The 14,240-nt window shown below is 42.9% G+C and overlaps 1 protein-coding gene across 2 annotated transcripts in view; it reads left to right on the forward strand.

Annotated features, from left to right (window-relative positions):
• The window catches only part of ADAMTSL1 (ADAMTS like 1), a 697,981-nt gene that overhangs the window by 173,295 nt on the left and 510,446 nt on the right, over positions 1-14,240 (forward strand). For both annotated transcript variants that reach the window (XM_054032714.1, XM_054032715.1), the window contains exon 2: positions 13,859-13,978. In XM_054032714.1, coding sequence (XP_053888689.1) covers positions 13,859-13,978 — 120 coding nt within the window. The remainder of the gene's footprint in view (positions 1-13,858; positions 13,979-14,240) is intronic.

Here is a 14,240-nt window from a genome sequence, read left to right on the forward strand (position 1 = left end):
TGAAGCAGAAAACAGATCTAAGATAGAGTGGAATATCACTTGTCCTCAAGGGAAATATTTTCCCATAATATTTTAAAAGAAAGTAGACTTCAGTCTCAACAAAGTGGGCAGCAAAGAGAACCTAATGGCAATGAACAAATGAAGGGTTATTGGTAGAGCTCTACCAAATTCATGGCCGTGAAAAACGTGTCACGGACTGTGAACTCTGGTCTTTTGTGTGCTTTTACCCTATACACTATCGAGAGACCAGCATTTCTCAAATTGGGGGTCCTGACTGTTGCATTAACCAGGCAAGGTACTAACAAACTTCAACAGGACTTTATTTTTAAAGTGGAAACCTCTTTACCAAGCTGCTGCTGCACCCTCTGTAACTCTCACTCTGCCTCCTCAACTCCTCCCTGTTTCCTGTCCTTTCAGACTCCCAACAGTCAGTGCTCCCAGTTCTAATAATTACAAGCAACATCTAAACACCACACTGACCCAAAAGGGGGTCGCAAGGTTATTTTAGGGGGGGGTGCAGTATTGCCACCCTTACTTCTGTACTGCCTTCAGAGCTGGGTGGCTGGATAGCAGCGGCTAGTGGCTGGGCACCCAGCCTGCAGCAGCTCAGAAGTAAGGGTGGCAATACCATACCATGCCACGTTTACTTCTGCGTTGCTGCCTTCAGAGCTCCCGAAACTTCTTTTTGGGTCAGGATCCCTACAGTTACAACACCGTGACATTACAGATTTACATAGCTGAAACCATGATATTTACAATTTTTTAAAATCCTATGACTGGGAAATTGACCAAAATGGACCATGAATTTGGTAGGGCCTTAGTTATTGGCAATTGAATATCTTTAATAATGTATATCTTATTTCTTGACTCCCTTGGCTAGGAGTTCACTGACTTAGTACTATGGCTCATAGGGATTTGACGCTTGAGTATCAAAACACCAGCCCAAAGTAAAACTGTAACCCATCATTCTGAAGTTTTATTTTCGAGAGCAGAATATAGTGCAATGAGTTTCGAGGAAGACCGATCATATCTTCTGCAGAACACCTTATTATTTCATCTTCCAGGATCTCAACTAAGTTCAACAAAAAAGGAGCCTAAAGGATTTTATCTCAGTTAAAATCAAAATAATATGATGGCCTCTGCTTTTTTCAAGCTGAGAAATAAAGCCATGAGGAAAAACCTCTGTAAGCCACTGGAGGAGGATCAAGCGTTCCATTTGTCACATGAAATTTGGGTGGTACAAGAAGATATTAAAGGTTTTGCTTTACTAAATGTCTTCATTGCATCTAATTCACATTATTTTTAATGATTCATGTGAGACTGGAGGTTGTATGGTTTGTCAGATCTTTAAAACAAGCCTAATATGCAACGGCCTTTCCTAGTACTCTTAAAAACAACAACAAAGTGGAATAAAATATATAGTAACCCAAGTACATTCATAACAATGTGTACTGCAATGTAATTGTACTTTTTGACCTAATTCTAGCGTTGTCTGATAATTAACTAATCCTGATTAGCTCTCAACTAAAAATGACTTGGGTCTCGCTAATCCCAAGTAAATATTTATCCACAGCCCTAAACCACCATGTAATCTGCATTCTCTATGGCCTATCTCCTGGAATAGGTTGGAGACTGAGGTGTGTGGCAGGTCAGGACTTAAGTACATTGGTAAAGCTGTGTTTTGAAGTTTACACAGTGCTTTCCCAAACCATGCCTTGATCTAGTTCCTCATTTTACACACATTTTAGAATGTGTTTTTGCCCTGAAAAGTGACTAAGAATAGCATGATGAGGTTTTATACTTGTCTAAGAAAAGCTGAATAATGCACTGAGATAAGAGACAGCAGGAATTCCCTTGGTTGTATGTTTTGGGTTTTTCTATGGCATATCCCACAGCAATTTGTGTATCTCCAATACATAACAACAACAACAACAACAGTTTGGCATGTTTTGCCAAGAAACACATGGATGGAATCCCAGCTTTGGATGGATCCCACTGTCAAAGTAGAGTAGATTGTTTTGTTTAGTTTTCATCCTGTTTTATTAAACTGGGCTTTAAAGAAATATAAATATTGTCTACGGAGTACCAGTAAATTTAAAAAATAGGTGGTACTGTTAAGCAGAATCTCAGCAGACTAGTACAGTACCTTTTTGCAGCTGCATGTTCTGTGGTGATTTGTTAACTGCTAGGAAGAAGGCTTTAATCAACAGGATTTAAAAGTAGTTGTGTAGCATTGATTTGTTTGCTTCTATGTTAGTTCATCTTTCATTCCCACAGTCTGGGCCTCATTTTTTTTTTTTCCAGCAAAGGTTGCTCGGCAGCAGTACGACTGATGTGTTTTGTACATTCTGCATTTTTGCCACTCCATTTGATGGGGCCATATTGGCTTTCTCCCTTGTCGGAACACTGTGGGTCAAGTGTAGGCGTGTGGATGCTTTACAAATTTATCCCCATCATTGCTAATGTCTCTCTAAGATGTTAGTTGTCGGTGGTTTTGTTTGAGGGACACTTCATGCTGTAATTCTCGAGTGCAAATCACTTTGTTTCTTTTGTTCACTTATAATGAGAGACTGATGGAGCTTAAATAATTCCTCCAATGAATACATTAACCAGACTCTTCTATTGTGGTTCTTTAAGAACTGAAAATAATTAGCACAAAGCCACTTTTCCATCACAGAACTTTTAAAAGAAGTCAGGGCATTACCTTTAAGAGAATCATGAATTAAATCTTCTCTGTGGAAGAAAGGGGGAAAAAAGATTAAATATATTTCAAGCCCAGCTGAAAGATTTTCTGGTGGGAATGCTTCCCAGCTGAATAAAACATTCCCTGGGGAAATATATTGCTATTTGTATTTGTATTTTGTGACATTTGTGAGTATCTCCAGACAAGCTAAATAACAAGTCTCCTTTTCATTCACAGAAGTAAATCTACAAAAGCACCACACACAGTAGCTAGTTTCCAAAAAGACAAGTTGCTGGTTCAGAAACATCATAATCACAATACAATGGTTTGAAAAGGCCAGAGACAGAAAACCAAATTGTTGATATACAGCCCCCCCCCCCAATTTTGTTTTCCACTGTTAAAAATATTTTCTGTACTGCAACTGGGTAGGAGTTTAGGTGAAGGGGGGTGGTTTTTGTCCCCCTCCCCTCTTCAAGGTATGTACTTTTATCTTCAGTTCCCTGAAGAACACGTTGCAATATCTAGAAATGCCATTTTAGGATTGATTTTGATGAAACCGCAATTTCTCCCATTTCTAAAACTAGTTTTTCAAGCTCAGATGCAACAGTATCAAAATTAAAGGGAGATTTTCAAAGGCTGAAAGCAGTGAGGCACCCAGCTCCCACTGAAAATCAGTGAAAGTTGAGCACATAACTCCCATTTGTGCTTTGATAATCTCCCTCATTGTGATCCATGTGAACACAAACTCCTCTTCAAAACCAGTTTGGGGCAGTAAGTAAAGGGAATGCAGCCAATACTTAGACTAGAACACAGTGGAATGTGGTAACTAGCAGGGTCCCCTGAGGATCTGCATTAGGGTTCATACTTGATCTGGAAAAGGGAGTAAACAGTGAGGTGGCAAATTTTGCAGATGATACTAAAATACTCAAGATGGTTAAGTCAAAAGTGAACTGTGAACAATTACAAAAGGATCTATGAAAACTGGGTGACTGGGCAACAAAATGGTAGATTAAATTCAATGTTAATAAATGTAAAGTAATGAACATGGGAAAACATAATCCTAACTATGATTGAGTCTAAATTAGCTGTCACCACTCAAGAAAGAGATCTTGGAGTTGTCATAGGCCTTGGCTACACTTGGGACTTCACAGCGGTGCCGTGGCACCGCTGTGAAGCGCGAGTGTAGTTGCGCCGCCAGTGCTGCGAGAGAGCTCTCGCAGCGCTGTATGTACTCAACCTCTCCGAGGGGAGTAGCTTGCAGCGCTGTGAGCGAGCTTGCAGTGCTGCAGGCGCTGATTACACTGGCGCTTCACAGTGCTGTACTTGCTGCACTCAGGGGTGTGTTTTTTCACACCCCTGAGCGCAACAAGTTGCAGTGTACAGCGCCAGTGTAGCCAAGGCCTGAGTTAGTTCCCCGAAAACATCCGTTCAGTGTGCAACAGTAGTGGGGGGAGAAAAGCTAAAAGAATTTTAGGAATCATTAGGAAAAGGGATAAGTAATAAAATAGAAAATATAATGCCACTATATAAATCCATGGTATACCCACACCTTCAATGCTGTGTGCAGTTCTGGTTGACGCATCTCAGAAAAGAGGTATTAGAATTGAAAAAAGGACAGAGAAGGGCAACAAAAATGATTGGGTGTATGGAGCAGCTTCCATATGAAGAGAGATTAAGACAACTGCTACTGTTTATCTTAGAAAAGAGACAACTGAGGGGATATGATATGTCTATAAAATCATGAATGGAGTGGAGAAAGTGAGTAGGGAATGTTATTTACACTTTCACATAACACAAGAACCAGGGGTCACCCGATGAAATTAATAGCTAGAACCTTTAAAAGGAACAAAAGGAAGTACTTCTCCCAGTGCACAGTCAACCTGTGGAACTCCTTGCTAGGGGATGTTGTGAAGGCCAAAATTATAACTGGATTCAAAAAGAATTAGATAAGTTCAAGGATAAGTCCATTGATGTCCAAGGTGGTCAGAGACTCAACCCCATGCTCTGGGTGTCCGTAGCCTCTGACTGCCAGAAGCTGGGACTGGATGACGGGATAGATCACTCCAATAATTGCCCTGTTCTGTTCATTCACTCTGAAGCATCTGGCACCAGCTGCTGTGAAACAACAAGACACTGTGCTAGATGGGCCATTTGTCTGACCCAGTATGTGTGTTCTTATGAATTTCCCAGTTTTGGTGGTGCCAGAGTAGTTCTGGGAGTGGGGGAATTATGGAGTGGGTGAAAGGAACATTTGTAGATGAAGAAAGCAGTGAGACTCCAGAGTTAGCCCTCTGGAAGAGTGATTTGGTAATCTGTAAGTGTAGAGACAGGTGGCTCCTTAAAAGTCTGTTACCCTTCCTGCTCCTGTTGTGACTCCTAGTTTTCCTGGCTACAAGGGCATCTTATGTGTACAAGCAGTAAGCCATCACCCCAAGTTTCTTGTCTGCTCCCAAGGCATTCAACTCCAAATAGGTACACCCAGCAGCATGTAGCGTGTTAAGTGATGGAATGGAGAGGGGAATAAATCAATGGAGTTACATTAGTATTACCCCAGTCAAAATGTGAGTTGAATCAAACCCAGTAACTTTTAGTTGTTCTGAGCTTGTGCTGCCTTTTTAAATGGAAAAATTAGTGGCATGTAATTCTCCAAGTTTTGTTTCTTATTTCTTATCAAAGTAACACTACCAAGATGCTAATCATAATGTGATATTACCAATGCCTTAGAGTAGTGTTTCCCAAACTTGGGATGCTGCTTGTGTAGGGAAAGCCCCTGGCGGGTCGGGCTGGTTTGTTTACCTACCGTGTCCACAGGTCCGGCCGATCGCGGCTCCCGGCCAATGGGAGCTGCCTGAAGCAGCGCGGGCCGAGGGACCTACTGGCCGCTGCTTCCAGCAGTTCCCATTGGCCTGGAGCAGTGAACCGCAGCCAGTGGGAGCTGCGATCGGCCGGACCTGCAGGGCCTGGCCCGCCAGGGGCTTTCCCTATACAAGCGGCGACCCAAGTTTGGGAAACACTGCCTTAGAGTATGAACATTGGAAGCATTTTGGAAACTGAATTTTTCTTTTCACTCCATATGGTTTCTCTGTCACATCTAGTATTCTCTGTCTAAAAACTTGTTGTAAGAAAAGAGTTGGTTAATTCTCTAAAAGGTAAATTACCAGTAATTTGTTTTTGCTGCCACCTACCACCTGGTTTGTCCTTATACAACCCCAGGAATAAAAGGGTTCTCCTGTTGATCCTTCCCTATTTGTAACAGTAGTGCAGTTTTCAAGGTTTGGTCCTGTCTCAGCTGGTTGTTTAGCCATGTGTCTTTGTTTTATGATCGTAGAGAATTGAAATGGATCGGTATCCCATTAAAGCTCACTGCTTTGTGGCAGCTAGGAAAGCTCATTGCTATCACACAGCCCCTACTCCTCTCCATCTGCAGCTTTTGGACAGCTGCTGCTGCTGCCATGCCACTGGATTGTGTGTGGGAGATCTTGATGTTAAAGGAGGGGGAAGGGCAAGGTTGATAGGCGTCCTGTACCTCAGAGCAGCAACTAGTGGCTGCCAGAGAGTCAGGAGGTAGGACAGATTTAGTGTTCCAATAGCATTCATGCTACCTCTACACCAGAGACAGATTTTTGTATTTTGGTCATACCTGGTCTTTCAGTTTACCATTGGGGAAACATTCTCAGGCTTCGCTCAGTTTAATCTGAAAAGATGATTTACACATAGCAAAGCCGCCTCCTTTGGGTATCTAGATAGTTGACCTTGAACGCTCCTAATATCGCTTTAGTATCCAGGATGAGTTGTGTAAACTTAGCATCTTGGGGGCTTGATTCTGCCAACCTTAACTGCACTGATGACAGTGGGACTGTACAAGTAAGGTACTTCCCAATAGGCAACATTCAAAATAGGGCTTCACAGTGCATAGCCTGCTGGCTATCAACCCAATGTTGCCCAATGTGATTAAGACTGACAGACTCAGGCCCCAAAACTGCAGCCTCCCTTCTACGTTTAAGAAGTGTTTGGATTCAGCAATTTTGATTTGGCCCATTATAAAGATGAGGTCAACTTGCAAAATTCAGATCTGGATTCAGATTTTGAATCCAGGTCTAGTCAAGAACAAAAATGAAGAGCTCATATCAAAACCAGGTTCGAAAATTGTCAGAGATTAAATGCAGTAATAATTTTCATCTGATTTCAGCACTCCCCTAGGGAGTTTTTGTTAAATCCTCCTTTGAGGCAACATAGCAGTGCTAATCAACAAGTGCCTTTGGCAGCCAGCAGGTATGTGGACACACTTGTGACTGCTCCAGGGTGCCTTTTCCTGTTTAAGTAATTGCTGTGTAGAGTCAAGAGTTGCAGTGGGACTTTCACTTAGTGCTCATAGAAGAGGAAGAAGATAGCACTCTTTCACATAGGAGAAGGCAGTCACATAAAGACTGAGACATTTCTTCCATGGGGGCTTTTTATAATACAAGCATTGCACACTTTGTACCCAGAATTCTGACAGTAATGAGTTTCCTGTTTGATTTTTAAATAGACTTTAAATAGTTTGAGTTCTCTGGACCGAACAGGTGTTCTATCTAACCTTCTCTTGACAGGTGTAAAAAGGTGTTCGAAATACGGTGTATATATATTTTGGACCACATTCGTCTACTCATACTTTGTGAGTAGCCCTTCTGGAATCAGTGGGGCTACATGCATGATTAAAGTGTGACAGACCCAGACCAGTGGGGTACAGGAGTCTGGTAGAGGGCAAATATACTGGTCACTGGATGAGTAGTTTTCTGTTCCCTGAGTGACCAGAGCAGGGGCTGCACTAGAGTAATCAGGAACCTGCTAGAACCAGTTAAGGCAGGCAGGCTAATTAGGACACCTGGAGCCAATTAAGAAGAAGCTGCTAGAATCAATTAAGGCAGGCTAATCAGGACACCTGGGTTTTAAAAGAAGCTCACTTCAGTTTGTGGTGTGAGTGTGAGGAGCTGGGAGCAAGAGGCACAAGGAGCTGAGAGGGTGTGCTGCTGGAGGACTGAGGAGCACAAGTGTTATCAGACCCCAGGAGGAAGGTCCTCTGGTAAGAATAAGGAAGGTGTTTGGAGGAGGCCATGGGGAAGTAGCCCAGGGAGTTGTAGCTGTCATGCAGCTGTTACAGGAGGCACTATAGACAGCTGCAGTCCACAGGGCCCTGGGCTGGAACCCGGAGTAGAGGGCGGGCCCGGGTTCCCCCCAAACCTCCCAATTGACCTGGACTGTGGGTTCTTCCAGAGGGGAAGGTCTCTGGGCTGTTCCCCAACCCACATGGTGAATCTCTGAGGCAAGAAAATCTGCCAATAAGCTCAGGACCCATCAAGATAGAGGAGGAACTTTGTCACAAAAGATATAAATATAAATAAAGATATAAAAATCTAGTCCTATGATATTATACTTATATTTGATATGGGCCAGATTGTGCCATCCTTACTCAGGGTGATTAGTATCTTACTCCATGACTAGTCCCACTGAAGTCAATGAGACTGCTTGTAGAGGGAGGCACTATTCAACAGAAGTAGAAGTTGCATCTTTTCCCTTCTACTTAGTGTTAACTCATTTCTCTTGCTGTTCTGTATTTGTTCTGTAGGCTGAACAGAGCTCTCATCTGCATTGAGTTTACACCATTAGGTGTAATAGTTACTCATGGTTTACACGGATCTGAAGGAGATGGGAAATGAACCAAATAAGCCTTGTTTTGATTTTTACACAATTAATGTTACCCCATTCCCATCTAATAAAACAATACTTTCTGTTTTTTTTATAGCACCCTAACATACTGTACTGCAAAGCACTGTACAGAGTATTGAGCAACCTTAAGGAATGGAAGAGCACCTTCATCATTTAATAGCACCCATGAGAGCCCTAAAACACGCATGAAATGATGCTCTGATCTCCTTCCTTATAGTGAGCAACAATTGTGCTGTTTGTTTCCTCTTTTCATATTCACCTTCATCAAATGTTGCTTTCAAAGTTGTTTGCAAGGCCTTATCATTGTCTCCTTTCTCCTTAATTCCTTCAGCATCTCCTTTCCTATAGCAGCTTCAGACTCCCACCCCCAGCGGCGGCTCCAGGCACCAGCGCTCCAACCGCATGCCTGGGGCGGCAATCCGCGGGGGGTGCTCTGCCGGTTCCTTTGAGGGCGGCAGTCAGGCAGCCTTCAGTGGCATGCCTGTGGGAGGTCCGCCGGTCCCACAGATTTGGCGGGAATTCGGCGGCAGGTACGCCGAAGCCGCGAGACTGGCGGACCTCCCGCAGGCATGCCGCCGAAGGCAGCCTGCCTGCCATGCTTGGGGCAACAAAAAAGCTAGAGCCGACCCTGTCTCCCCCCGCCACACACACACCCTTTTCATCCCATCTGCTAAAATGTCAAGTGGTAGTGCTAAGCTTCACAGTTAACAACACAATGATATTAATGAAGACTGGGGCAGTTGGGAGCTTCCAGAGCCTTTATTTCAGGTTGTCTGCAGGGTCTGGAAGATGACCACGGGTTGGTTTGTACTTGGTTCCTATTTGGAAGATTTCCTTTGTAACTCACTGCTTTTAAAATGAAAACGTAGTTTCTGCAGAATCTGAACATGTCGTGTGGGCCACACACATATACAAATTTAGTGAAGTGTTACCCCTGAGCTTATCAGCTCCTGTATGCAGCTTCCCAAAACTTCACCTGAATAATTAATTGACCTTAGTTATATTCTTAGCCTCACTTACCTGAAGTGATTAAATCACAGGTAGAGAAGGGCGCTTTAAAACAAACAAAAAACCCCCCAAATCCTACAATTTCTATTGTCAAAGTCACTTACTTTTTATTGCTGAATCACAGCTGCCACCATGGGATGAACCATTCAGGATTAATGAGTTGCTACTTTGGGGAGGTTTTGTAGTAATAAAATCTATAATCCATAATCTTTTTTTAATGGAAAATGTATTTTAGTGGTAATTTTTGGTCGCAAAAACTTGTATATTTAATGGATCTATCATTGCTATGACACAACCATACATGAGTGTGTTACTCGATGTTCACTACAGTATCAGGCTGGATATAAATTAAACCTCACATCATAAAACCACATTCTTTTCATAGAAACTTTTTTTTTTTTTTTTACTTTTATAGCTGAGTAGCTCAAATGAGTAAGGTGCCCTTTACCAAGTCTGACATGTACCCAGAAGGGGCTATCTGCTTTCCGAAGCAGTACAAGCATATAATTCAGGTCATTCTGTGCAGCCACACCAGGTTTTTCCATCCATTGCCCTTTTTGTATTATTTCCTAATTCCTCCCCTCTTTCCTTATTAGCTCTTTTCCTTCCAACCACCCCATTATAGTCATACTGACTTTGCAGCATCTCTGCTCTCACTGCCCAGCTGGAAGGGAAGACTCCCTCCTCTCAGGCTGCAATAGCAGCTAGCTCCCAAAGAGTGATAAATATAGTCTTCATCCTGTCATTGGCCATACTGCATGTCCTATTCATGGTGTTCCCAGATGCTCCTTGTGACGGGTTCGGTCATAGAGATCCCCTTGGGACTGTCACCTGATGTACTGAAATTACCTCTGAGCCTGTTTTTCCTGCCAGCTTGGGACTCCAGAACCCTGCCTTATTGAACCAGACACACTAGCCTGCTGCAACACAGACCCAGGGTCTGGGCTACACCCTCAAAGCTGCAGACTTTAACTAAAAACAGCTCAGCAGGTTACCTGTCTCCAGCACCCAGACACCCAGCTCCCAGTGGGCTCCAAACCCCAAATAAATCCGTTTTACTCTGTATATAACTTATACAGGGTAAACTCATTAATTGTTTGCCCTCTGTATCACTGATAGAGAGAGAGATGCACAGCTGTTTGCTCCCCCAGCTATTAATCTCTTACTCTGGGATTATTAATAAATAAAAGTGTTTTTATTAAGTATAAAAAGTAGGATTTAAGTGGTTTCGAGTAATAACAGACAGAACAAAGTAAGTCATCAAACAAAATAAAGCAAAAACGTGCAAGCCTAGGCCTAATACATTAAGAAACTGAATACAGGTAATATCTCACCCTCAGAGATGTTCCAATAAGCTTCTTTCACAGACTAGACTCCTTCCTAGTCTGGGCCCAATCCTTTCCCCTGGTACAGTCCTTGTTAGTTCCAGCAGACATCTCAGGTAGTAAGCAGGGGTTTCCTCATGACTGGCTGCCCCCTTTTTCCTGCTCCACCCCCTTTCATAGCTTTGGCACAAGGTGGGAATCTTTTGTCTGTGCTTGTCCCCACCCCCACCTTAACAATGGAAAAGTACAAGGATTGAGATGGATTCCAGCATCATTTGACATGGTCACATGTCACTGTAAGACCCCCAGTCTCCATTCTTCCTGGGTTGGTCTACACATACACAGGAAGGTTTGTAGGTAAATAAACCATTTACAACCAATTTTCTGGGTCAATGGGAGCCATTCTAACCCACCGTTAATGGCCCACACTTTGCATAATTACAATAGGACCTCATAGTTATACTTCATATTTTTAGCTTCAGATACAAGAATGATACATGCATACATATAGGAGGAATATATTTAGTAGGTTACAACCTGTGTTATGATACCTTACAAGAGACCTTTTGCATACAGCATATTCCAGTTGCATCATATTTACCCTCATAAACATATTTCCGTAAAACATATGGAGTGCAACGTCATACTCTTCTCCCGCACAGCCTTTTAAAACTAGAGCTAGACTCATGGTAATTATGGCATCTAGTTTTGCAGGTGCAGGGATACAAGAAATAGTATCAGCAGAAGCCGGAGGGGCGGGGGGGATTCGGAACTAGAATTTCTTGTTTACAAAATAGCTGGTAGACGGGTGTGTAATAAGGAATTTGTGAGTAATGCTTCTCCATTTGTAAGTAATGTGCTCTTCTCAAGCTCGCAAGCAATTAGCCCGGTATCATACATTACTATAGCACTTGGTATTCCATATATACCCAGAGTGGTTGCCATTCCAAAATCAACAGTTAACATGCGTTAGTATCTGATCATAAATGTTGATCTTGAAGGATGTATATATTAGGATTATATTAGATGTATAGGCTGTAATCCCAATTACTAAAATGTAAAAACAAAATGTCTTTATTTACATACAGACCTGGACCTATTTAGATAAAAACAAATCTAGCGAGACTGTACTTTAGCAAGTTGAGCCTTGTTCAAAACATGTTGCAACAGAAATTAAATTGGAAAAGTTACTAGAATTCCAGTTCATAATGAGTTCCCTATTTTCTGTTACTAATTTCCTCAAACATTTCTCTTTGCTGTGGAATTCCTTGTTTCAGCCCAAAGGTAGCTTTTTGTTTGTTAGAACTTTGAAGGAAAAAACCCATAATTATCACTGGTTTTGAGAATTTAAAACGTGTTCTAATTTTTAAAAATTTGTTTTGATTCTTTTTGGCTCTGATAATACCAAGGAACACAGTGAGAAATTAATTATCATTAGTAGCATTATAGTAGCACCTAAGGCATTGTTCTGGCATGTAATGAAATGACTGTCTCTGCCTCAAAGAGCTTACAAACTTTGCTAGGCTTGGAAATAACTACACCTCTACCTCGATATAAGGTGACCTGATATAACACGAATTCTGATATAATGCAGTAAAGCAGTGCTCCAGGGGGCCGAGGCTACACACTCGGGCGGATCAAAGCAAGTTCGATATAACGCAGTTTCACCTATAACGCGGTAAGATTTTTTTGGCTCCCAAGGACAGTGTTAGATCGAGGTAGAGGTGTAATTCAGAAATTAAATTAAAATGATCAACCATGCATGTGCTGTATTTTATTTTCCTTACCCATTAAGGTGCATATGCACTTACTTGTATACCTACATGATTTTGGCCTTAGTAGCATCCATCTCTACACATACCTAAACATTTCCCCTTCTTACCACCCAACCTTTACATAGGCCCAATGGGTTAGGATGTCTCTGGGAGTTCTGTCTGTATAGTTCAGAATATGTTTTAAGAAGTTATCACTTCACCACATGGCATTTTAACTCAGTGATGAGCTGCCAAAATCTTAACAACCGGTTCCCTCCTCCTCACCCCACAAGGGGGTCGTGGGCCGCTCCCGCCCCCCGGACTCCTGCCCCATCCACCCCCCTTCCGTGTTCCCTGACTGCCCCCTGCCGTCCCATCCAACCCCTCCTCTCATTCCTGATGGCCCCCCTGGGACCCCTGCCCCATCCAACCACCCCTTCTCTTTGTTCCCTGACTGCCCCTGGAACCCCTGCCCCTGATTGCCTCCCACCGCCCCATCCAACCCCTGCTCCTTCCTGACTGCCCCCCGGGACCCTTGCCCCCATTCAATCCCCCTGTTCCCTGCCCTCTGACCACCCCGACCCCTATCCACGCCCCCACCCTGAACTCCGCTACTGCCTTAGCGCGCTGTCTGGAGGTGGTACTGAAGTACATTGGTAAAGCTGTGTTTTGAAGTTTACACAGTGCTTTCCCAAACCATGCCTTGATCTAGTTCTTCATTTTACACACATTTGAGAACTGGTAAAGCTCTGGCAGCTCTTTTCTCCCCACCCACCCCTGCTCACCTGCACGAAGCCACTGCTTGCTTCTCAGCCCTCCCGCACGAACAGCTAATTCTTGGGAAGTGGGGGGTGGGGGGGAAGGAGAGGAGAAGCAGGGTGGAGCGTTCAGGGGAGGAGGCGGAGCAGAGGTGAGCTGGGCCTGAGGGCGGGGCAGAGAGCTGCCAGAGCTTAACTAATTGTTAAATTTAAAAGCCCTTTTAGAACCAGTTGTCCCACACGGGACAACCGGTTCTAAAAGGGCTTCCAAATTTAACAGCCGGTTCCTGTGAACCAGCTCCAGCTCACCAGTGTTTTAACTGTGAACTACTGCTCTGCAGGCCATACTTTTTGAGAAACAAAATTCCAGCTTGTTCCATCAACAAAGCTTTTGTATCATTGGACAACAGAGTAAACTATTAACTACTTATTTCTTTTAAATGCAGGTCTCCATTTTCATTAATGGCCATTCTGGTCAGAGCTGGAATTAATTTAGTAATCTAAGAGACAGAAGGCAATTAACAAATACGCTAGTTCACTAGGTCTCCTCTTTTTCTTTCTCGGATACATTCCTGATGGCAATGTTGGGGCATTGCTTTTTTTAATGTCATATTATCTTTCTAGGTTTGTGGAGACCAAAACCAAGGAGCTATTTTTCTGCGTGAATTTACATTGATTCGGAGAGAGAGCCTCCATGACGATTTCTTGTCTGACTTGCTGAATAACCATAAAACTGAAGATCCGGTAGGACTCTCCTTTTTTAAATATTTGTTTTATTAATACTTCATACTGAAATGAACATTTTCTGGGCTGTGAAATTTTGCATCCGGTCCTTTGCTCTGTTGTCCCTTTATGGAAAGGTTCAGGCCTTAGATGTTATGAAGAAAACAACAAATATGACCAGAATAGAAATGCAATTAGAATAGTGACGGGCTTGTGTGGAAAATTTCTGGTGCATGATATACCTGCTGTACATTTAGGGACAATTTTTTCAAAGAAGCCATAA

The sequence above is a fragment of the Malaclemys terrapin genome, chromosome 6 (genome assembly GCF_027887155.1).
Source record: "Malaclemys terrapin pileata isolate rMalTer1 chromosome 6, rMalTer1.hap1, whole genome shotgun sequence".
In the NCBI taxonomy this organism is placed as follows: domain Eukaryota; kingdom Metazoa; phylum Chordata; order Testudines; family Emydidae; genus Malaclemys; species Malaclemys terrapin.